The 25,761-nt window shown below is 38.0% G+C and overlaps 1 protein-coding gene across 2 annotated transcripts in view; it reads right to left on the bottom strand.

Annotated features, from left to right (window-relative positions):
* Cpeb3 (cytoplasmic polyadenylation element binding protein 3) overlaps positions 1-25,761 on the bottom strand; it is a 191,855-nt gene that overhangs the window by 18,671 nt on the left and 147,423 nt on the right. For both annotated transcript variants that reach the window (XM_013514851.1, XM_013514850.1), the window contains 2 exons: positions 19,886-20,000; positions 8,700-8,881 (listed from right to left, as the gene is read on the bottom strand). In XM_013514851.1, the coding sequence (XP_013370305.1) occupies positions 8,700-8,881; positions 19,886-20,000 (297 nt within the window). The remainder of the gene's footprint in view (positions 1-8,699; positions 8,882-19,885; positions 20,001-25,761) is intronic.

Here is a 25,761-nt window from a genome sequence, read left to right as displayed (position 1 = left end):
AACAACTGTGCTGAGTATCACACAACCTCGATATTGTCAGCACAGGGACAAATTACCAACGGGCAATAAGGTAAACAATAAAACATGGGTAATATAACCTTACTTGACTTACTGTACTTCACAATGTTAATTTTTCCTGGGAGATAGAAGCTGAGGCATGAATTGTATCTGTGTAATTTATAATAAAAATTGTCTACAGTAAAGTTACTATGATACTAAAAATACCAAACATTTTTGATATATGTTGTAATCCAGGGGAGATGTGTTGGTTCATGATGACCTGAGAAGGGTTTTACATGATGACCTAAAATAAAAGTGAAAAGAAAACAGAAAACAACTTTTAAAAGCACAGAAACATTTTAGACTCCTTTTTTTATTGTTCAAAATTGCCTACATACTAGAAAATCATGGTAACTCTAGATGTGCCTTGCTCCAAGCAGTGAATGTTCTGAAATATTAAAACATATAAAACTTCAATAGAAGACCTATGATCTCAGAAATCCCTAACTGAGATAATGTCAGGGGAACGCGTTTGAAGATTTGTGAGATCCTGGAAGAGCAGAACTGTTCAGGAAGGAAGTCCAACAAACAGAGGCAGCTCTGCCATTACGTGCAAGAATTTGAAAGTCTCCAAATGTCACCTAGATTCTCCTCTGTTAGGAAATGAAGAGGGTTGGGCAAAGCCACACTTAACATTAGGGCCAATTGTCAAATACTACTTTCTATATATTAAATAGCTAAACCTAACTTTATTACTGAAGTGAGTGTTGACTAAGTAGAAAAGGAAAGTTGTGCGAAGTTGCTGCTGGTTCACAGACGAAGATGTCAAAAGTTGCTAGAAAAAGGGTTCCCATCCGGGCCACTGCTCAAACAATTAGCATTCAGCCATTCATTCAAAAGTAAATAATCAATGTGTGTCCACTATGTGTCCCATTTTGAGTAGAAAGTAGCTAATCTGAAAGACACAAAGTCACTGCCCTTCTGGACTGTATACTCTGACAGAGTAGATGAACATTAAATAACGTGTTATTTCATTGCAGTGGTAAAGTCACAAAGGAATACTAGATGGTAATATGATGACCTGTGAGGGATCTATAAGCTCCAATGAAGAGAGTATTTCTAGGGAGACAATACGATGTTTACATATATGAGTCTGATTTATTTCACTTATGAGTATGGTCTCTAGTTGCATCCATTTACCTATAAAAGCTGTGTTGTCTCTCTAGTGTAAGAACCTGAAACAGTAAATAAAATCTGAAAGGTACAATAGATATTGTGAAAAGGAAAGAAAGTGCTCAAAAGGAAAGAATAACTAGGATGAGAGAAAAAAGAAAAAAGGAGGAAGGGAAATATATATATACATATATAACTATGATACTAAAAATACCAAATCTTTGATAAATGTTGTAATCCAGGGGAGATGCATTGGTTCATGCTGACTTGTGCATATATATACACACAAGATAGCTAAGGTAATTGTACTACTAATTTCTATTGGTTTATTGAAAGGAACAGTTAATGTTTAATTGTTTGATCAATCTTACATGCCTACATCTGGTTATCTGAGTAACCGCCTTGAAGATAACAATATGTAATACAGCAACCATTGTTAATTTCCTATCACCTTGTTTTGAAATTCTGTATCATTTTTGTTGTTTTGTTTATGTCTTTGTTTTCATTATTTTGTTTTTGTTCTTTTCTCTTTAAAATAAAAAAGTAAAAAAGAAAGGATTTCTAAATTTAACACAAGCTGAGACCTAAAGGAGAAGCAAGTATCAGCCAGGCAATGGAAGATGCAATGATTCTGCAAACAGAAAAAGGCCAGCTGTGCCTGGCTCAAGACGAGGACAGAAAAACGGAGAGCTAAGGCAGAAACACAGCACATGAAGAGTCATGTATGCAAGTTTAAGGGTTCTGACCTGTATCTGACGCAGAATATAAACCAAAGGTTTAAAGGAGAGGAGTGACTTGCTTCAATTATGATTTTAAGCCAGGCATGGTGGCACACACCTGTAATCCTAGCACTTGGGAGGCTGTGGCAGGAGGATCACCACAAGTTTGAGGCCAGCCTGGGCTACCTAGTGAGTTCAAGGCCAACCTAACCTACATAGCGAGACCCTGTCTTCAAAAAACAAAAGCCAAAAACCCACAAACAAAAAAATGATGATTTTTTTCATTTGAAGCTTTCTTTATTAGTACACGTTTGTAGTACAGAACAGTTACATTCTTTGTGTGGGGCTGGAACATATTCCAAACATTTCTTAGTTCCTTTTTCATCCCCTTCTCTTCCCTCTTCTCTCCATCTCTTGATTCCTTTTCCATTTGAAAAAGATTGGCCTCCACACTTCCTAATACCTATCTTTTATTTTGCTCTTTATTTTTAATTCGGGTTTCTCATATAAGAGAAGCCATGTGATATTTAAGCTGGTGTATTAAATTTATTTCACTTAAATGATCACTATGATTGTCTTGTAAAAAATGATTTGGAGGTGGTAGCAGGCTGAATTGGCAAGACTAATGGAGAAGCTACTCTGGATGTTCAGGTGGGACACGACTAGATGTCTGGTATCCTTGACAGCCTTCCATAGCTGCTTCCAGTCCTTGCTGTCTCCTATATCACCCTAATTCGTTCTGTGCTGTGCGCCAAGTGTTCCCATTCAAACTCCTTGGCACAAGTGGCAGAATCAAGGTCATGGTTGCTCTGCAAGGAAGTAGCACCGTGAGCCCATTCCATCTCTTTTAGACTTCCTTATGGCTAGATATGGAACAGCAAAAGTCTACACATTAGTATATAGGTTTATCAATTCCTACAATAGCAGAACTCACAAGTTTGTCTCAACAGCCTGTGCTGCTTTGTTCTGACTTTGAAGACCATAGATTAAGTAGGATCCTCTCTCCATAAGCAACTGAGTCAGTGCAGAAGACAAATACCACATGTGCCCCAATGCAACGCTGTTACTGCACAAACGATCATTTTGTTGTACAAACGATCATCTTCTTTTACACTTAAAGGCTATGCGTTAAAATACCTCTAAAGGACACTGTGTTCACTCTTGCATGGTGGCTGGCCCTCGAGCTGTGAGCTGTGTGCACTTCTGTACTTCTTTTCCTACTTTGGCTTGGCTGGGGCTCACTCTGTACACTGTTTCTTTTCCTAGCTATAATAAATCCTTGCTACCATTTGTGCTTGTCTCGTCCGATTCTTTGCTCAGGACAGAAAGCGCATTTTCACTCTTGCATGGTGGCCCCCTATCACACTATAGGGTGTATTTTTTCCCTACTTTTACTTGGCTTGTATGCACTCTGCAGGGCTTGTTTCTTTTCTTATCTTTAATAATTTTGCTACTGTTTAAAAAAACCCTCTATATTTCCTCCCTACTGTAAGAACCTGAAAGAGTAAATAAAATCTGAAAGGTACAATAGTTATTGTGAAAGGGAAAAGAAACTGCTCAAATAGGAAGAAGCAACTGGATGAAGGAGGGGAGAGGAAAAAGAAAGAAGCAAAAGGGAAGAATATGTATATATATAGATACACATATATAGACACACATCTATATATATATAGATACACAGGATAGCTAGGATAATTGTACTACTAATAACTATCTGTTGGTTTATTGAAAGGAACTGTTAATGTGTAATTGTTTGATCAATCTTGCATGCCTATATCTGGGTATGTGTGCAAGCATTTTGAAGATGACACTGTAGTATAACAACTATTGTTAATATCTTAGCACCATATTTTGAAATTCTGTACCATTTTTATTGCTCTCTATGCTGTTTTGTTTATGTATTTGTTTTTGTTTTTTTAAAAAATGAAAATCAAAATTTATATGTATGCATAAGGATAGCTGGAATAGGTATATTGCTGATGTCTATAGTTTACTGAGAAGAATAGTCAATGCTTACAATTTTCCTTTTTCTTGACCAATTTTACATGCTTGAATTTGGTAGTTAGAATGACTCATCTGAAAATAATATCCAGTATTAAGAACCATTATTGAACTCCTACCATTTTGTATGGTGAAGCCCTGCATCATTTCCAATGTTTTTTAAAAAATTATTATTATTTTTTTACTTGTTACTGTCTTTGCTTGTTTGATCAATCTTACATTCTTATGTTTAATGGACTGAGCAACTTCACGGAAGATAACAGTATGTAATACAGCAGCCATTGTAAATTTCTATCATTTTGTCTTGAGGTCATGTATCCTTTTTGTTGTTTTTATTTTGTCTTCATTGTTGTTTTGTCAGTTTTTTTAATTTTTAAAATAAAAAACCCTCTATAGTCTAAAACTGACTGTGATGAAAGTTGCACAATTATGTACATATACTGAAAACATTTAAATGTACTCTTTAAAATGGGTGAACTAGGGGCTGGGGATTTAGCTCAGCGGCAAAGCGCCTGCCTGGCAAGCGCAAGGTCGTGAGTTCGGTTCCCGGTACCGGAGAAAAAAAATAAAAAAATAAAAAAAATAAAAAAAAATAAAATGGGTGAACTGTATGGTATGTACATTCCATAAAATAGCTCAATAAGCTGTTACAAACAAACCCCCTTACAGATCACAATACTATGTATAAGTGAAACACTAGAATGAAAGTGCAAAACCTACAGCTTCCTAAAAGTGTTGCATATTGACATATTTTATATTCACAGAAAAGCCAGAAAATCTCTAAGATGAAATCAAGTCTGCAAGGTTTGTATTTCCTTGTAAACTATCCAACAAGTTTAGCAATAATAATATATAAACTTTCAAAAGAGCTGTCTTTTTTGTTTTTTGTTTGTTTTTGTTTTGTTTTTTTGAGACAGGGTCTCACTACATAGTTCAGATGGGCCTTAAACTTACTATGTAGCCCAGAGTGGCCTTGAACTCATGCAGATGCTCCTACCTCAGCCTCCCAAGTACTGGGATTATGCACCTGCTCTACCATGACTGGCAAGCATTATCTTTTTAGAAAAAAGTATCTTAGATACAAAAGAGGTAAAGAAAATATACCCATCAATTTCTCACTTATGCAGGAAAGTTATAAACTGAAAGCAGCACTTCAAACAGCCTTAGGACTTCAGAGGTTTCAGACACTTAATGAACCGTCTGACCTGATGGCCAGGCACTGCTGCTCTACAAATCACCTCTCCCACTCCTCTCAGGAGTAAACAGTGGGAGGGGCTAGGGTTGAAAACAGCAAGCAAATAGTTTGTAAAATTTCATGGATAAATTTAAAAATTTACTGATTGCACTGAATTTAGAATGTTACAGGCAGCTAAGGAGGCTTCTTTGAATAGAAAAGTAATAAGAGTTGATGCTATTTATTGTAGTTAAAGTTTGGCTTAAAGGCTGCTCTAGGCTCACATGTAAAGGGGAGAATAACTCTAGTACTTTGGGATTTCCAATAGCAAGGACTGTAGGCATGGGTGGACATGGGCCCTTAACTTTTAGCATAGCAAGTTTTAGACCCTTCAGTATGAGACTGTTGTTTAAAACCTAGAAGTTGGGCTGGTGATATAGCTCAGCAGCACAAGCACCTGCCTGGCAAGTGTAAAGTCCTGAGTTTGATTCCTGGTATCAAAAATAAATAAATAAGTAGGTAAGTAAGTAAGTAAAACCTAGAAGGTTCACTCAGGAAACAATATTTGTCTAATGACAGAAATTCTCTGTAGACAATGGGTGTCCAGTCTTTTGGGTTGCCTGGGCCACAATGAGGGAAGAGGAACTGCCTTTGGCCACATATATAAAATATAAAATATATACTATATTGTTAATGAGTAACAGACCTTTAACTTTAAAGAACACAACGTAATTCTTTTTTTTTTTTTTGGTACCGGGAATCAAACTCAGGACCTTGCGCTTGCCAGGCAGGTGCTTGTGCTGCTGAGCTATATCCCGGGCAACATAATTTTTTTAAAAGACAACATAAAAATGAACTTGGTGGGATATTTGACCCTGAATTTGTGAAATTAATGTATCAGTGTCTGGTTCCATGGAAGTGGTTGTAATTTTCAGTGAGTTCTCAAGGTGGTCATCAAAAACTTTGATCTAATCTTTCTCTTTGTGTGCTTTATGCCTGAAAATAGTTGTCCACAAACGTATGCACTGCCGAAAAGCAATAACACAAAATATTATTGTGAAGTAAGGGATATTTTTCTTTGGGAAAACAGGCCTTACAAAAGTCTAGTAAACAGACATGATCACCTTTTTTTGAGTTGAACGTCTAATTGCAACTGTATATATTCCATTTGAAAATTCACAGGCAGTGTATTCATGTTGATTGAAAATATAATTGCAAATACACCAAAAACCTGGGCTGGGGATTTAGCTCAGCAGCAAGCGCCTGCCTGGCAAGCACAAGGTTGTGAGTTCGATTCCCAGTACCGGAAAAACAAACAAACAAACAAACAAACAAATAAAACCTGATGATTTCTTCAGAATCCCCTAACTTATTTATTCTCAAATTCCTGTACCAAGAAGGAAAGCAAGATTGCACATATTTCGCTGTTCACTGGACTGTGTTTAGCCAGCATATGAATGTATAAAGTTACTCGCACAAGTACAAATTAGTTGCACAAGCACATGAGGTCTGACACGCGGTTCTGACTGGACTGACTGTGTGGAGGCTCCGCAGGCCTAGTTAGCACTGTACTGTGCCTTCCCCTATACAGTGTTCTAGTTATGCCAACACAGTCCACATTCAAGTACTGTGCAAGCGAGCCATGAAAAGTATTGCTAAAAAATCACATAGTGATGTTAAAGTTTATGGTCTTGTAGGGCTGCATTACTACCTGCCCAGGGCTGCATGCAGCCCTCAGGTTCGACGGGCCTGCTAGACAACCATGAGTAGACAATCTAATGAGGAACGGGAAAGACATCACCTAAGGAATATTAATGTGCATGTATATAATGAGAAGGTTCAAATTTAATCTTTGGTAGAAAAAGGAAACAAAATTATGAGTGAACCTAAAAAAATGCATCTATGAAGGGCGCAGTTAATGCCAGAGACAACATAATATTGTGTTGGATATGTTCATTGCAAGAGGAAAACAAGAAGGGGCCAGAATATCAGTTTAGGGGAAAGGAATATAATGTTTACAAATGAACAGTAAAAGAAGCCCAACCCAAGATGAAACTCTTGCTCTTTATAAAGGAAACAGTCTCCATATTGGTCAGGACAAACAGAAAATATGGAGATGGAATCTGGCCTGGATGGAAGTGGAGTGTAGGGACTCTGCCACTTGCAGTGATTTCTAATGCTGCCTCTGAGATTACTCTTATGGGGAAATGGAGCTTTCCTCTAAATTCCCTTTTATTCCCCCCAGGACCTAACTTCTGTACAGTCACTAGCTCTGGCTTCAGATAGGAAGAGAGAACATTACTTTCACACAGATGAGAACCCAAGCCTACTCAGGTTAAGTTTGTTGTATGGATTCACCAGTGATAGATGCAATGGTAGTTTCCATGTAAACAATCTGCTGTATCAGAGACTCCCAATGTACAGGCACAAGCAAATCCACCAGCAACAGCAGCAGTAGTTAAGAGAACCTTTTGAGGAGCACCGTGTGTTGATTCAAGAAAGGTTTATCGAGCATCTCAAACTGAACGAAGCAGTAAGAACAGGTGATACGGCAGAGATGAGACAGACATCATGCCTATCTCGTGGGGCTTATAGTCTTATAGGGTGATTACTGTTCCAAAAAAGGAAGCCTAGGTTGCTATGGGTACTTGAAAACCAGGAATGGAATTGAATCTTTATCACCTGAGTCTCCATTAATTGAAAGTGTTTCAAAATTCTGAAAAAAATTTATTCATTTTAATTAAAAAACAAACCATGACCATTTATCCATAAGAAACTCAGAGAATGCTATTCTAAACACTGAGTTTTGTAATTTGAACAGATACATATTTTAATGAAAACAAAATTTTGTTGAATATGAAAAATCCTAAGTGAAAATTTTCACCTCCTTAGAAATTTTCCTCCTACAGTAAGACTTGGTGTTATTTGCTCTTTTAATCTATTAAGAGAGATTGCAGACTAGCTTCTACCACCTTCCATTCCCCCAAGCTTCCAAATAGTGGGAGAGTTGGGATTTGAACCAATGTATGTCTACAAAATCAACAAAGCAAATCAACTCCCGAAACTCCACCTGATGCCCCCTTTTCAGAGCAAAGACAGTGTAAGGTCTCTAGAAGACAGGAAGGTAACATCAGTGAGCAAAACAGCAGTTAATGCAAATGCCTGTACTTCATGAGCAGTACAACTACAGGGAGTTGAAGTGGAAATTGAAGAGGAGAGCAGCTATTTGGTTCCAGTGATTGCTACCATGTGTGACACTGCACTTTAAAAGAGGTCCAGAAATTCAGATTTTTATACTTCTGAACATACGGATGTTAATACAAGTTTGTCTGTTTAAAGAGCACTGTGCAAGTCAAACAGGTCATCAGCTCTCCACCTTTGCTAACGCATCATCTTTTGAACAGCTTTGATTTGAGTTACTGTTATAATTGTAACAATAACAGGTGAGGCAACAGGTACATTAATTCCTTAAATACCAAGAAGGTGCTTGCTTTTTCAGATAGCCCAGATGCACTCGTGTACTAATACCATGCAAGATAGAGCTGATCACAGGTATTTTTTCTCCCAGGGGCTCACAGAATACATTTCCTTTCTTTCCTGCAGCAGCAATTCCACCCTGACTGCTTGCTTACCCGCTTGTCAATGTCGTTGTGTTGAAGCTGCACAAAGCGTGCACTGATGGCTGCGATGTAACTCTGCTGATTGGAGAATGCCACGCGGCCAGCACCTTTGGGGTACTTCAGCTCCGGGTCCGTGTCAATTCCAGCGTAGCAGACACCACCATACAAACGGTCCATGATCATTGCCAGTTCAACTACAAGAAAATAAACATAGCCATGTATAAATATTTGGAAGGCAGTTTTGCCCAAAAGACTCTTAATTAAGAGTAATTAAGTAATTAAGGAAAGGAAAACCCATGTTAAGCATCATAAAGGATGTCTATATTAGTCTCATCAAGTAGGGGAGCGCTACTCACACAATATTTTAAAATAAAATGGGGGGAAAAAGAAATTTAAACACATACACGTAAGAGTTTATATGCTCAGAACTTAAGGCAACAATATAAAAGGAATGCTGTATCATAATGCTCTTGTTCTAATTTCTAACTTCTTGGACTACTGGGATAGGTCCAAGGTAGGCAAAGCATTCCAAAATGCTGTAAAAAGTTAGTGAGAAACAGTACTATTTATTGACCTTTACGACTGAAAGCAGCTGCTAATGTCACAATGTTATATTAGGACTGAGCTATAGAAAGAATTAATTCCTCATTTTAACTAGAAACAATATGTCTAGAATTAAAGTAAATCCCTACGTTAACAAAGAATTAAAGATTTTAAAGAATATATTCCATCCCAACTGAGAAATCTCTACACTAACCTCTCAGATTGAATTCTAAACAATACTAGTAATGGTAATAGCAGCAATGAACATTTATTGAGCATCTATAATGTGCCAGGAAAGCACTAAGTTGCTACATAAGCCATAAAAGCACACCCATCCTGTACCTTGCTACAGGTTGAAAGGTCTGGTCTGTACTCTTTGCCACATTTCTTGCCTTCATATTGGTGAATTTACAAAAACACTTGTAGGAAGGCACTGGAAACTGAACCACTCCAATAGTCTGACTCAAAAATATACCCACCATCAAGGTACCATAAAAAGATACTTACCTGCATCCCAAAGTGCAGAAGGTAATTGCTTACTTGAAACTGGACAGCACCTCTTCCATGTAAGACCATTCCTTTTAGGCCACAGTATAAATCCAAAAAGACTCAGCCCTACCCCTGGGAAGTGACCCAAATACCCATTTTCCTCCAAAACCTATATATTGCATTTGGAAAGGAAAAGACAGGGAGGATACATGATGACCTGGTCACAGCCACTGCTCAAAGACCACCACACAATGTGTAAAGTGCTCTGAAGGAACCAGTATCTGGGGAGAGGGAAAGCACCATGATCTGGCAGGATGGGGAAGAGTTCTGCAGCAGCTACAATGGTAGAAAGGCTGAATGGTATAAGAAGCTTTTGCCCCAAGATTTCTACAAATAGAATGAAAGCCAAACATTATTGGTTTCTTTAACACAAACCTACTAAAGCAATAATAAAAACTGTGTGACCATGTCAGAAGAGATATCTTTTTAACTCTTTAAAATTTTTTTCAGACAAAAAAAAAAGCCAGGTGTGGCGGAGCATGCATATAATCCTAGCACTCGGAAGGCTGAGGCAGGAGGATTGTTGCAAGTTCAAGACCAGCGTGGGCTACAAACTGAGCTCAAGGCCAGTCTAAACTGCATCGGGAGATCCTGTCTCAAAAAGAACCAAAAATTTAAATAAATAAATAAAATAAAATTTCTTTTTATACCAGACTGCCTAAAATTGGTGCCTATTTTCTAAGTGCCTATTTTTAATAGGAAAAATGACCGGTAAATGGGTAATTGTTAAGTAAGAAAATAAGCAGCAATAACAGCCTAAGAGTGAGCGCTATTAAAAATGGAGCATGAAAAAGTCATCCCAATTATTCCATTATGGTCAACATTACTGAATAATATCAGCAAGGGAGCACTGATGGTTAGAGCTCATCTTCAGCAATCCCAACCATTTGGATAATGCAATAAGATTCATGCCCATACTCAATAGCTACTCATACTTCATCCCAAAAATCCATCAAGGGTTAAGCTTTTCCTCATATAGCTAACATTATCCTATAACAGAGATCAAGAAACTGAGAGTAGGATTATCATTTACTACAATCATTAATGGATTTCCCTTATTGGTCAAATGGGCTTAGTAAAGTAAATAACCTCAGGGCCCTGGAAATTAAATACTACTAATTTTCCAAAGACCAGGTTTCCTCTAGAATGGAAAAAGAGAGGATATACTCTGATGAGTAGCTAGGAAAAGAATGCTGGCAAGGAACTGAAGGGCACGTGTCTTCCACAAGATGAACGATCTGAGAAGGCCACTGATTAAGAAGGCACACCAGTTAGGAGTTTAAAGCTCCAGTTAAGGAGAATTACTGTACCCAGAGGTTCTTCTACATCATACTGCCCTCCAAGGAATCCTAGTGATCCCCTGATGCCAGAGAAGGTGCTTCTGCAACCAGGAACATTCCATTACTTTGTAAATCTATCTTCTGGAAAATCACCTCTGTGTGCCAAAGATTAGATCATGACTCATGCTGCTGCTAGTGAAGAACTTTTGATAGAAAGCAGAAACCCTCACCCATTTATACTTTTATGAAAACTAATTATAAAGAAATCATTTCCATTTATGAGCTTCGTCACTTTCTTGGCCATCCAAAAGTCTGAAGGCATTTGAGCCAATAATGTCTCGTTCAAGTGAAGGGCAATTTATTGAAAAGGCAGAAGAAACTAAGGTGTCTAAAGGAAGAAGGTTTTGGAGACTATGGAAACATCCCATCTTTCTACCCTAATCTGTATTTTAAGTATAGAAAGTCTAATATAATATTATGATCATCCTTGAAGAAAAGTAACAAACAATTGCTATTTATATGCAGTCATTTACTAAACCAGTAAATCTTCACTCAGTACACTTCCTGAAAGCTAAACTTATAAAAGGGTCAAAGATGACAAGGAGGTCATACAAATATTAAACAAAGCTTCTAACTATTGAGAAAATAACCAGTTTTTCAATATGTGGCCCTTTTTCCCATAATTTTAGTGCTATAAAAACAGCATTAAAAAAGAACTAATTTAATTCATCCACTACCATATGGATGACAAATAAACACAGGAAGCCTTTCTCATGTTCTCTAAATTTCTAATCTGAGATTTTTCTTTTTAACAGAAAATACAAATTTACCGGCAAATGTCAGATGTATAGCTCCTTTTAGAATCTGGGTTTTTAAGGATCCTTTACAATGACCATCATTAGTTAACATGGGAAAGTTCCATATAAGTTTGGCTCCTCTGGTAGAAGAAAAGTAGAGATGAGAAAAGGGGCTATGATCTTGACTACTTGGAAGGTGGAAAAACAAAAGAAAAGCAGTAAAGGTCAGCAAGGGTGAACTAAAATCTTAAGTTCACCTGTGCCTCGTGACCACCAACCTGCTCGTGAAGTCTGAGTCCTTGATCAAGGATGTGTCTAATAAGACACATAGTAAAACATAGTAAAACCAGCCACTTAGCCTATGACAGTGAATTCTAAACCACCCTACACAGAAGGAAGGGAAGGGGCAAAACTGCTCTCAGGAGCATGTTCTTAATATTTAACCCAAGGAAGGCAAGGGTAGCAGAGCAAGGCATAGAGGTGAAGGAGTCTGGAGTTCACACGGAAGTGACAGCAGGCACAGTGTCCACGAGGAAGTCCGCATTTCCAAACCACATTTTTTTTTCTCTTCTCAACCAGACAGTGCTCTCAGGGTCTGTCTGGTCACCACAGGGGTGGGTAATTAATAGGCCTGGCAGCCACATTCAAGGGCGTACTGTACTTTGAACAACATGCTCTGTACTCCAAAGTCAACACACTATCTCATGAACAACTTCCACAGTAGCAGCAACACAACTACGAGTATAACCACTATGCCACAAACTGGAGATGAGCTTCACTGTGCATTAACTGGAGAGGGAAACAGAAATACTACAGCTGTGTGGAATACACAGAATTCCCATAAATCCTTCTAGGTTGTAGTGGCAATGTCTCTAAAGTATAGCACCTCCATGATCCAATAACCTCTCCAGGAATCTCTTAACCCAGTCAAATTGATAATTAACATTAATTGGCACAATTCTATCCTTCTCAATTTGACACCTAATCATATCTCCTTAAACCATACTTAATCTCCAAATAAACATAATAACAAGCAATAATTCCACCTAATGTGATATAACTATTCTGGGTACAACCAAAAAATCAATAATCCCTGGGCACCAAAGTCTCAAAAATTCTAGCATTGGTCAAAAGTCCACATCCAAAGCCTACTCTGAGTGAGACTCAAGGCAAACTTATCTTGTGAACCCTTCTAAAAAAAAAAAAAAAAAAAAAAATTACAATTCCAAAGGTACAATGGCACAAGGTAGTCATTCCTATTCTAAAAGGGAGAAATATCTATTAGAAAAGAATTGGACCAAAGCAAGACAAAGCCCAGGAGAGCAAATATTAAGTTCTCTAGCTCCACGGCCAGCATCTGGGGCACATGGTGGTAAGATGTGAGTTCCAGAGGGTGTGAACAGCCCAGATCCTATGGCCTTGTTGTTTGCATCCCGCATAGCCTCTATCTCGGGCTAGTTCAGCCTGTGGCTTTCCTTGGCAGATGTTCCAAATTTTTTCTATCTCTAACTTCTTGGCATCTCTGTTGCATCTTTGGCTTTATTTCCACAGTATCACAATTCACCTCTCAGGAACACACTGTCTAGCCTCCTAAACCTTCCTCTGAATTCCTTGATAGCCCCACAACTTTTGAGTGCCTGCAAAACCAGCATCACATGGATGCCACTAAGGATGCCACTAATACAAGCAGTGTTTGGCCCCCTTGAACCAGGCTGTGGGAGCTTCTGAGTGCTGGAATGGATGAGCACAGTGAAATGAATACTGAGCAACCATCTCCCTATTTTGGTGGCCTATCTCAAGCAGGAGGCCCAGAGACACTTTTCTCAAATGAAAGGTTTATACTTTTGCATCCTTGAGCCTGTGATGGGTGGGGTTTTGGCTGATCCTGAGATGCTGTCCTTTTTCTTCTTTGCTGGTTTAAAGTACTTGGTTTCTTTTTAGAGACATGAATCTTCTCAGCAACCACCACCTTTGGTCTCAACATTACACATGCTTGCTTTCTAGATAAAATTTAAGTTTTTCAAATCTTTCTGCTCTGCTTTTTGCTCCTGATTCTCAACATAAATCTGGCTAAAAGCAGCTATCAGTATGAATCTCACAACCTGAACATTGGGTGGTATTTCCTCTACCAGTTCAGTTAGTATGTCACCTTTAAATTCAGCCTCACACAAAGTCTTAGGAGATGGACAAAACGTAGACAGTTTTTTTCCAGAGTGTAGAACACGTAGCTTCTAGTCCAATTTGCAGCAGAGTTCTTATTCCCAACTGAAACCTTCAAGCCTGGTCTTTTTTGTCCACACTTCTGTCAGTATTCTGATCTTCTGAGCTCTAACCAGAATCATCCATCAGCTTCTTCTTACAACATTCTTGGGCTTTTCTAGCCTGCCTGTCCATATCTTTCCAAATTCCTTCCACAAACCAGTTCCAAAGGCTCTGAACCACACGGTCAGACAGAATCACAGCAACCACTCTTCTTCTCTGGTACCATTTTAAAAAACTTGGTCAGGCTTTCATAGCTGAGTCCAAAGACCCAATATATACAATTTAAGGGACGACGAGTTTATTTTTGCTCACAGTTTTAGGGGTTTCAGTCCATAACCGGTAGGCTCCACAGCAGGGACATCATGGCAGAAGGCAGAAGGGTGTGGTGGAGCAAAGCTGCTCACTTCATGGTGGCCAGGGAGCAGAGCCCAGGGGAAGTGCGCCAGCAAAAGATACATCCTCCAATGGTACACACCCTCCATCCCCACAGAGACCAACCTCACTGGGCCCCACCTTCTAACAGCACGTTCAGCTATGAACATCAGTGGATCAATCCACTAATAAGTATAGCCCTCATGATCCAATCCAGTCCAGTTGACATTTAAGACTAACTGGCCCAGCTTGCAAGGGCACTTCACATAACTCAGGAGAAGGAGATGTGCTCATATGCTTACATCCTGTATCACATGTTGATAAGTTAAGAATATTTTAAAATAGAACAACCAAATGAACAACCAAACCAGCAGAGTGTTTAACTTGATTAAACTAAACTGATATCAAGTTGACTATTACTCTTACTGAGACAACATCCCATATCTCAGCTAAAACAGCTTCTTTCTATATGAAGAGACCCAAATTTGAAGTTGAAATGTAAAAATGAATCTCGGCCTTTTCAATTGTTGTGGCCTTAGACCAATTACTCCATCTTAACTCTGTTTTCTCTAAGATGCAAGTCAACCATTTGCAATCTTAATTATAATGAAGATTAAACATAAATGAGAGCTCTAAGCACACTGTTGAGTATAGAGTAGCAAAAAATGTTTAGCTTTGCCCAGAGACTGTTTCACCCCATTCATAATCTTTGCTTAACACAATGTTGGCTTCACTTCTGCTCTATAAGCTTCAATCCATGCAAGTTATCTTTGATTTTACACAAATATTTCTTAATCTATCATTTATATGGCAAAATTTGACAGTAGTTGTGGGTAAGGGTTTGCTTTTGGGGGGAGGGAGACCAAAAACACATACTAACATTAGAAAGTTTTTAGTGCTAATGGCAATGCAGTTAATCAAGCCAGTCAAATAATGTCAAAGCAAGTCAGCAAGTCAGATATATCAAGTCTGGAATTTTGGGTGTTTCATTCTAAACTTGAGGTGGGGTTAAAAAAACCCAGCTTTTACTGCTAAGAAACTTGATATAGTATAGGATGGTTTCCGGGTGCTACTACTTTACAGAACAAAACAGGATATTGTTATAATACTCCCATTTCCTAAATCACAAATGATAGTGTGATTTCTAGTTCATGACAACTACTATGTTTTTATAGAATGTCCAAAATAAAGGATCTTAGGAAAACTCAGGATATATGTCCTCTCTATATATGCATATATCACTGAACATTTACTTCAGGGGTAGGATGTAACTCAGTGATACAGTGCTTGCTGAGTGTGCATGAGGCCATGAGTTCAATCCTCAGCCTCATCAAAAAAAAGAAAGAAAAGAAAAGATGTTTTTACCTTCCACAGAAAAGCCATCTTCATAATGGACAGAGCAAGGGAGGGGAAAGTACAGAAGGAAATGTCAGCATTCATCACAGGATTATCAAAAGGGGAAAAGTACAAAGAAAAGAATTATCAGAGAAATTAGGTAAGAAAGACAGGAGATCCAAAGACATTTCGTAGAACCCAGGGGTTCAGATGAACAGTCTTTTAAGATTGATTTGTTCTGCAGGGCCTGGTGTGATACACTGTTGGAAGGAAGTTGTAAAGTGGGAAAAAGCCTCTAACTGAGGATTTTTCCAAGCCTGATCAAGGCTGGGAATGGATAGTTCCTACGCTTGGTCACTAAAGCAGTCCTCAAGTTAGATGCTGCAGCCAAGATGTTAGGGTGAGAGAAATACTCATGTTAAGAAGCTGGGGAAGTTTTTGGAGACCAGATATTTCATTTTCCACTTTTTCCTGGTGGTCTCCTCATAACCCCCAACCCTGACATTTATTTCCCATTAGAGCGATGAAGCATAAATATGGAAAGGACTTAACGCCATAGGGATATGCAAAAGGGTTATTTCTGTAGGGCATTCAGGAAGGCATTTTGCTCATATTCTTGAATGAAGTGTGGCAACATGCTGTTGTATTTCCAGGTGGAAGAAAGCAGAGAACCAGAACTGACCCTTTCCTTACACTGACCCTGAAGAATGTGCAAACTTCAGCCACATGGTGGCATGGTGTGTCAAGAAATCAAAACCTAAGAAAAAACTGGATGAGGCAAATCACTCTTGGCTTGCTGCTGTCAAGTGACAGAAGGGATAAGCTACAACGGGAAAGTGCATTTTTGACCTACAGAAACCCACAATGAGGGGAGGAGAAAACTTATCTAGATCTGGATTTTCCATTGATATTTTTCCATTTTAGGTTAGTTTTTCCAGACCTATGATTTTTTCCCCCAATCTAAACAGCAGAAGGAAGAGAAAGTGGGGGAGGGATGAGGAGGAAGAGGGAGGAAAAGGAGAAGGACAAGGAAGGAAGGAGGAAGAAGTCACCTTATCTAAGGACTTACTAAGGAAAAACAACCTGAACTCAGGACACAATTGCTTAAAATAGGTTGACCTATTTCTTCAGAAATAGGTCATATATTTCCATTTCAATTTGGAAGGATAAGGACTGTACTTAGAATAACTGGTGGTGATAATGATACCTGTCTTAGAATGGGAACACTTTACACATTAGAAATAATTCTTCTGAGTGATAATATTTTAGTTACTTTAACATGTTACAAGAACAATTTTTGGCTCAGGCTAAGATGAAAATCCACCTGGATACTTAAAATTTCAAGATAGTCCAGGATCACTCTCTGGTTAGAGTCTGAAATAGTTTTAAGACTTCAGAATTCCATTTAGAAATAATAAAAAATGTAAAAAAGCATTTCAAAACCAAATTTGAGAACCATTCTATGACAGGATTATGTTACCATGTAATTAATTGTAAGTTAGAATTCTATGGTGCCATTCCTTATTATGCTCTGAAATCTCTGACCTAGTGCATATGATAGCCTGTTTAATATGACAGTAGGGTGTTCGTTCAGTTTGGTGCGATATGTACTTCCCAGTGTCAGTAACACAGTTATTTCACCAAAGCTACTCCTCAAGTGAATTGTATGTCTTCACTTTATGATTGTCTAGCAAAGTCAAAACGAACTCCTTAAAAAATAGTCTTCTATTCCAAGACACATGGTCCACAAAGCTCAGTGTATTTCAAAGAAACCCATTTCTATACACATAGATAAAGGTTGCAGATGTCTTTTTTTTTTCTTTTTCTTTTTTTTTTTTTTTTTTTTGGTCTAGATTATATAGCTTCCAATCTGGAAATTTGGGGATTGATAGTAAAGTTCTAAAACACCGATGTAGATTACTTAGCTATACCTAGAAACTAGATAAACTTATGGGAAATGTGGGCAAAGGAGAAACATTTTCATTAGACTAGATGACTTGATTACTACTCACACAACTACAAAAACAATTTTAAGACAAAAAAATCTTATGCCAGTTTTCTAAAAAACAAAGATCTTTAAGACTTTTAAAGTATACATACTTTAGGCAAAGAATACAAAATCCCATTTCTGACTAGATAAATAAATATAAGTCCTGTCTAATCGTAGCACTTACAGCATTTTGCAGGTATAAAATGTTGAAGAATACAATTTTGTGTCTTGGGATTTCCTTCTCATGGAGTATCAGTGTGATCATAAACTAAATGTGAAAAATAGATCTTCATAGGATTCATAGACAAAAATGGTTATACGGGCCCCACCTACCCTTCTAAATTGTTAAAAACAGTAAATCATTAAACAAGTAAAAATAAAAGAGGAATAATATAAGAGGCAATATAGCTTATAAACTGGAGTTTCTGTGATTTAAAAATAGACATAAGTTAAATCCAATTCTGATATTTTATAATGGTGGAACCTTTTCTCTCAGAATATTTTTTCAGATTTCCACACATTAAAAAAGGAGTTGGGCTAGAATAAATTTGTGCTCCTGAATTAGTTGCAGAAAGGAATACCATGAATACTAGCAATGAATGTCTATTTGTAGAATATACATGCAGGTAAAAGAATACCTAAGAGAATTTTCTTCTTCCCACTCCCGATCATAAGAACACTCAGAAAAGTCAAGAATATTCCACAACACCCCCATTCACACTTTTTTAAAGCACAAGCTTAATTAGAAACAAAGGGCTGCGTTTGTGCTCATCTCATAATGCTGTTTCTACTTGAGCTAGGCCTTCCTGGACTTTATTATTCACAGCAAATAAAGAAAAGGCATCTCTGCTGCTTTGCTTGCCCTCTTTAGCACAGTTTTCCATTTGGATGAAAATAATTCTTTCTTTTTTTGGTACTGGGAATCGAACTCATGACCTCATGCTTGGTCAGGCGCTGTGCTGCTGACTTTGTTTAATAGTATAAGATTAGAAACTCCATAGTCATTAATTTCTGATTTAAAGTCCTTCAGAATTGAAATGAGAACATATTTTTATATAGGTCTAAGATGAATTTTTAGGTATAGAGTAGGAATTCAATAAATATGTTCAAAATATTGCAGAATTTTCAGAACTAGGAACTCAAGAAACTCATAGAGCCAAATAGCTATAGGTCACCTTCTATAGCTCTGTTTTCACAAGATGATTTTAATGATCTCTGGTTTTGTTTTCATGTTTGTGGCAGTACCTAGTCTACTTGCTCACAAATGACAACATAATATGCTGTTGCAACTATAGTGGCAGTGGTAAACTTATTTTCTGTTTAAAAATTAATATATCATAAGAGCTTTAAAATCTTAGTTCCTAGAATTAATTTTACTCCACTGGCGGTAACACTGATCTTTAGGAGACTGATGGATGGCTGCTTAGACTTGTCTAAGATTTAAATATTGAAGTCATCAGTGTGGCATCACTCCAAACTCTCTAGTCAGTTATGATTCTGCTCAACAACACAATTATATCATCATTGGAAAGATGTTTCACAAAAACAGGGAAGCTTTTATATTCCTAATAAAAATGCCCAAATATATAATTCATTTCTCAGTCTTCATGAGCAAAAACAAGACTTCATCTCACTTGGGATGAGTTCAGTTTGATTCCCAGGGGTATAATTTCCAGCAATGCTTTGGCTCACGACTGAGTCGGGTACACAGTTGCACCTGGCAGATTTCTGACTGGGTGACTTCTTTTTCTGTCGTACATAACAACACTAACTAGCATTAGAATGCATGTTGCCAAGTATATTATTTCTTAAATAAGCGGTTAAATAGGAGAGCACTAGAGTCCATCCTTTCAACATAATGATTTAATAAAATTTACTCTTGCACCATAAGAAGATACAGCATTTTGGGAGAATATATTTAATCACGAAAAAACTCAGTGAAAATGACACAACAGCCTTCTTTTTAGAGATTGTGAGTAGCTGACGGGGAACTAGAACATTATTTAAGACTAACGCATTGGGGATTTTTGTCGTTGTTTTTGTTGTTGTGGTGTTACTATTTCCACTCACCAGCTCGGAGGGGTCGTGGAACTCCCCCGACAAAGATAGTTTTTCTGGGGTCCAAAGGCTGAGAACCATCCATTACAAAGTCACTGTCACTTAGGTTCCATGGTCGAATTTGCACCTGAAAAAAAGTTGTTTACTTGGTCCTTACTTCATTTCCATCAACCCCAAATGAGAATAAGATGACTAAAGATAAACCCACTGATTTGTATATTGTACAACATATACACCCCAACAAAATCCAGTTAATTAGTGAATGTAATCTGCATTAAGTGCCTTTCAGTAAAACTTCCCGGGGAAGCTACAGTACTCAATACTCAACACTCTAGACATATACTACGAAATCTTCATAAACCACTTATGTTTTTGTTTGCTTTTAAAGGTAATCTTTTAGAGAGAGATTCTGGATTTTGGATCAGATTTGTTTACCATCATAGATTGTTTACCACCTGTCAAAGTATACCATTTAGCTTTTAAGAGCCCACCTAAAGGAAGAGAACAGGAACATTAGGAACATTCCCTATGAATCATCTAAATGTCTGGTTTTAAATTCTCATCATCCCCCAGATTAAGATATTTATCTTTCACCAATATGATTTAACACTGATCAACAATCATCAAGTCACCAAAGATATCAAATACTGAAGCACATAATTTTGATTAATTTGATTTTCCTAAATGAGGGTTGGTTAAATAAAGGCAAGGCTGGAAATAAAGTAATGTTTTAAAAATTAGAAAAAGAAACCTTTATGGCATATTTCTACTTAGTAATTCTCATAACTAGTTCTCTGATTTCCTGCCCATATTTTGCACTATTTTAACATATGGTAAAAAAATAAGGCCATCAGCTTAACTTTGATATATTCCTTTTAATCAGAACTCAACTACCAGATCTCTTTTAAAAAACAACACAAAACAAAACTCTCACTGCAAAAGATGTGTTTGACATTGCCTGAAAACTAAGCATCCAGGCACGTGGGCAGCCGCATGCTCTGGGAAGCCAGTGGGTACACAGTGGCACCTAGTATCTGTCCTTAAGCCACATGCCTCTCCCCCCAGCTCTCACCCAGCTTAAGATAGGAAACAAAACAAAACTGCTGGGTTTTATTTCCTCAGTATCAACAGAATTCTTCATTTTCCCCATTCCTCAAGCATCAACACTTAATGTGCAAAAACTCAGGAGATATGTTCTTATGTGGATTGGCTGATCATATCCCGTAATATTCCTACTTGAAAGGTAGCACCACTGCCAATTACACTTTCAGAATACCTTGAACTGACTCTAAAACTGGCTTTGCTCGTCAGAAGCAGTCTATCCACTACATAAGATTGCCATTAAATTCACCCCCAACTAATTTTTCACCTTTTATGACACTGCTGCTCTCAGCCAGAAGTCATAAAATCTTCCTTTTTTCCTTAGACTCCGAAAACTTGGACCTGTTGGCAATTCTATTAACATTCAAGTGTTTGTTCCACTTGTACTGCATTTTTTAAAAATGCAGTTCTGTTTTTTTTTTTTTTTTTTTGCTTTTGTTTTTGTTTTTGTTTTTCTTCTGGTACCAGGAATCGAACTCACCATCTAGCGCTTGCCAGGCAGGCAGTGTGCCGCTGAGCTAAATCCCCAGCCCTTAAAAATGCAGTTCTTTTCTCAAAATATCTGGTCTATTTTGCCAAATATTACTTCCTTGACATTTATCACTAAGGCAGGTTTCATTAATACTATAAAGCATGTCTTTAAATGGCTTAGTCACTATTTTTAGTAATTAAAGTCATGCTAATTTCCTGATACTATAAGAACAAAGATGCTACTTTCACAAGTTAAAATGTAGCCAGGTGTGGTGGAGCACATCGGTAAGCCCAGCATTTGGGATGCTGAGGCGGGAGAATTGCAAGGAGTTCAAGGCCAGCCTGGGTTACACAGTGAGTTCAAGGCCACTCTAAATTATCTGAATTGCAGAGCAAGACCCTGTCTCAAAACAAAACAGAGAGAGAGAGAGAGAGAGAGAGAGAGAGAGAGAGAGAGAAAGAGAAGGGATGTATCTCTGTCTCTGTTTCTACATAGAACTCGCTCTTGTAGGTTTGGGTTCTGTTTGTTTGTTTTATTGTTTTGTGTTGTTTTTGTTTTCTTTTTTTCTTCTGGTACTGGTAATCAAACTCACTACTTTGCACTTGCCACACAGGCGCTGTGCCGCCGAGCTAAATCTCCAGCCCCATTATTGTTTTGCTTAGTTTGGTGCTTGGGGTGAACATAAGACCACCACACTGTAGTACACCCTCAGGGGTCACTCATTCACTCAATTTTTCTGAGACTGTGGATTGAACCCAGGATCTTCCCACTGAGTTACATCCCCAGCCCCTCCATCTTTTAGTTTTTGTGTGGAGACAGGGTGTCTCTAAGTCACTAAATTGCTCTGGCTGGATTCAAACTTGTGATCAGATCTTCCTGCCTTCCAGAGTGCTAGGATTACAGGCATTCCAGCATCATGCAGGAGTTCTAGTCTTATTTCTAATAAAGCAGTTTTAAGGCAGCTTCTGGACATGGTTAGGTGATTCTCCCATCCAAGTACTAACCAGGCCCAACCCTGCTTAGCTTCTGAGATCAGACCATTAGGTGATTCTAAAAATTTTTGTTCGTTTGTTTGTTTGAGACCAAGTCTCACTATGTAGTTCAGGCTGGCCTGGAACTCACTAGGGAGCTGAGGCTGGCCTTGACCTTGCAGCCATCCTCCTGTCTCAGCCTCTTAAGTGCTGGGTTTACAGGAATGTGCCACAACGCCTGGCTCCAATCACTCTATATTAATGAGATTTAGTCATGGATTTTTTTTTTTTTTTTTTTTTTTTGAGACAAACAGGGTCTTCTTATGTTGCCCAAATGAGCCTGAACTCCTGAAATCAAAGAACCCTCTTATCTCATCTTCCTAGTAGCTGGGACTACAGACCAGTACTACTGTAGTCTTTTGGTTATGGATCACTTTGTTCCAAAAATGAAAACAATTCCTATGTAGTATACATATTGATCAGGTCTCATTTAACCAAAAGTACAGAAAATGTCACCTTGTGTAATAGCTGTTGTTTACTGCAAACCTTCCTGCTAGAGCTTTCATCCATCCCTTTCTCCCTGCCACCCTTCACCCTCACTTAATGGCATCACCCACAACCCACTCCTTTACGTTATTCTTGGCACTACAGACTAGGTAAACATACAGGAAGAGGGCTCAAGGATATTCACAAAGCCTGATTCCAACCTGGTATCAGAAAACAGCTGCTCAGAGCTGGCACCCCTGCAGGGTTAGTAAAACATCAACACAAGCAAAGCTAACACGGCAGTACTGCTTGTATTGAGAAATTTCACTCACGCTCTGTTTTCTCTTTGAAATACAAACTCACTCTCCTATAAGGTGTATTTCTCCATTTTAGGTTTATTCCCAGACCTCAGGGCCTGATATACATGTTCTCTTTCTAAAGTTATTTTCTCATCCTGGATATATATTTTGTCATCCTGATTTTTTTCTGACTTTTATGTATACATTTCTCTGCTTTAATATATTATATTTCATAAGCAGACTGAAATATTTTGTGGAAAGGGGTAAAGAGTGAAAAACTGCTTTTTAATCATCTTTGTTGCCTTAATGATTTTTTAAATGGATAAAATTAGAACTCTGACCTAATTCAATATAAACTTCTCCTAGCAACACAACCTGTCGGGGGTAACTCTGTCTGTATGTATATGAAACAACTTCTCTTCCAGTACATTGCTGAAGAGGCTATGCTTTAGACAATAAAAGCCTCAGTATTTTGAAGACAAATAGTATAAGGATAACATGCAAAACTAGTGAGGAGTCCCTTAAATGAGCATGAGAAGATTCCAGCACTCCTTCTTGGAGCAACCTGACCATATTTGCTTGTGGAGGTGACTCTAGAAAGACAGGCACTGCAGTATCATTTGGGTGGTACCAGCCTCTGGCCATGCCATGTCCTTACAGCAGGTGTCACACAAACTCAAATGCCTATAGGGCTGAGCAGACAGCATAAACGGGTCAAGCCACCAGGACAATTGTTAGTAGGCCAGACAGTAAGTACACTGTGTGGAATTTGGTCCTAGGGTTGGTGTGTCAGACAAGCAGTGTTTCAGAAAAGCCATAAATAATCTCCTTGGAGTTTCATGGTATTCATGGAGGTGTTTAATTAACAACTGAGGAATTCTACAATAACCTGTTCAATGTTGTTTAAGCTAGCATTTCCAAAATTATTTCCATAGAACCTGTATTTTGTATGATGTATTAATGTTCATATGCTGTATGATACTACTCCTTAAAGTGATACTACTCCAAAATATGGCATAGCTGGGCATTGCGGATCCTATTTAAAAAAAATAAAAAAGACATAATAAGGTAATGACTAACTGAACAAAATGTTGCAGAAACTTCATTCCAGCCTAGACTTTTTCCTCAATTATTTCCTGGTACTATTCTGAAAGGGTTGCTTCTATAGAAATTAAAAAATTAAAAGAAAGTTTAAATATTAGCTTCTCAAAGAACTGAAAGGTTCTGAACTAAGCTGAATAAAAGACATTACCAAGCCAGTTTGACTACTTTGCAATCAATGAAGAATAAAATATCCAATTGTGGGAAGTTTCATCTTACATGAAACTAAAGATCACTTAATAGGAGGAATAAGATTAGGTCAAATCTAGGAGAAAATACTAAGAAATGCAACGTGGGTTGCTTCTTTCAACAGAAAGGAATATGATGATGTCATTGGCTAAAAAGAAAATTTCAGTGAAAATTTACACATGCCTCCTAGTAAACATACTTCTGCTGTACCTTTGATTACAGGGTAAGAGAAAACACAGGCTTAACAAAGTTTTTAACCCAAGCATAACTTCACATTTCTAAACATCACCTAACCTCCCTATAGGTCTTGAATTCTCTCAGTTTAGTATTTAGACATTCATCTACCAATAATTAATGCTGCCTTGAGCTAATTTTGAACATCTTACTGTATATTTCATCCCTTCTGATTACCTTCTTAGCATACAAACACCTATCACATGACAGTCTGACTACGGCCTTCATTTTCACCTATTCATCTCAACGTAGTTCTAAAAACAACCAGACTGATCCAAGTCAACAGTGCAATCCCATGTCAGCTTGGGGAGTTACCAGAGCCAAGACTCCCTCCCTAACCCTTCACTATCATTCTTTCCCTTAAACCATACAGCTCAGAGCTCAGATCCTGCTCCCCTTCCCATCTCTCTGGTTCAACTGTGGTCTCTCTCTCTCTCTCTCTCTCTCTCTCTCTCTCTCTCTCTCTCTCTCTCTGATTTCCTTTTTCCTCTTATCTTAAAAGTACCCTTAAAGCATACTTTTTCCAGTACCCTTAAAACTTCTATTCAGGCTCTTCAGGAAAAACATCTCCATTTTTCTCTCTCATATCCTACAATCCTTTCATTCATTCTACATGATGCAGAAAAACAATGCTGCAGAAACATCAGGACTTTTCCCTCCAACAAGCAGCAGCACCCCGGTTCATCATGAAAACCAAGATGAGTCAGCTCAACCCAGGTTCTCTGACACACAGCTGCAACCACTCACTGGTAGCGGTAATGAATTCAGACCCACCCCAGCTGTCAGCAATTCTATTTTAAGTATCACAGTCCTCACAGAATGATACACTGCCCTGGCAGTATCAGAAATGAACTAGTTAGTGGTTTGTGAGGCATCTTTATCCGTTTCACGGTGTAAGGGGTTGTTTTACTATTAACCACCAAAACACAACCACAGTAGCAATATTTGTGGTTTGGACTTTTCAGAGCATATTTAGATTTGCTATCTCATTTCGGCCTAATTTCTACCTGATAGCTCCCTCTTAAACAAAGCAGC

The sequence above is a fragment of the Chinchilla lanigera genome, unplaced genomic scaffold, assembly GCF_000276665.1.
Source record: "Chinchilla lanigera isolate Chin_1 unplaced genomic scaffold, ChiLan1.0 scaffold00024, whole genome shotgun sequence".
In the NCBI taxonomy this organism is placed as follows: Eukaryota; Metazoa; Chordata; class Mammalia; order Rodentia; family Chinchillidae; genus Chinchilla; species Chinchilla lanigera.
Note: the sequence above shows the minus strand (reverse complement) of the source record. Positions and strands in the feature narration are given on the sequence as shown.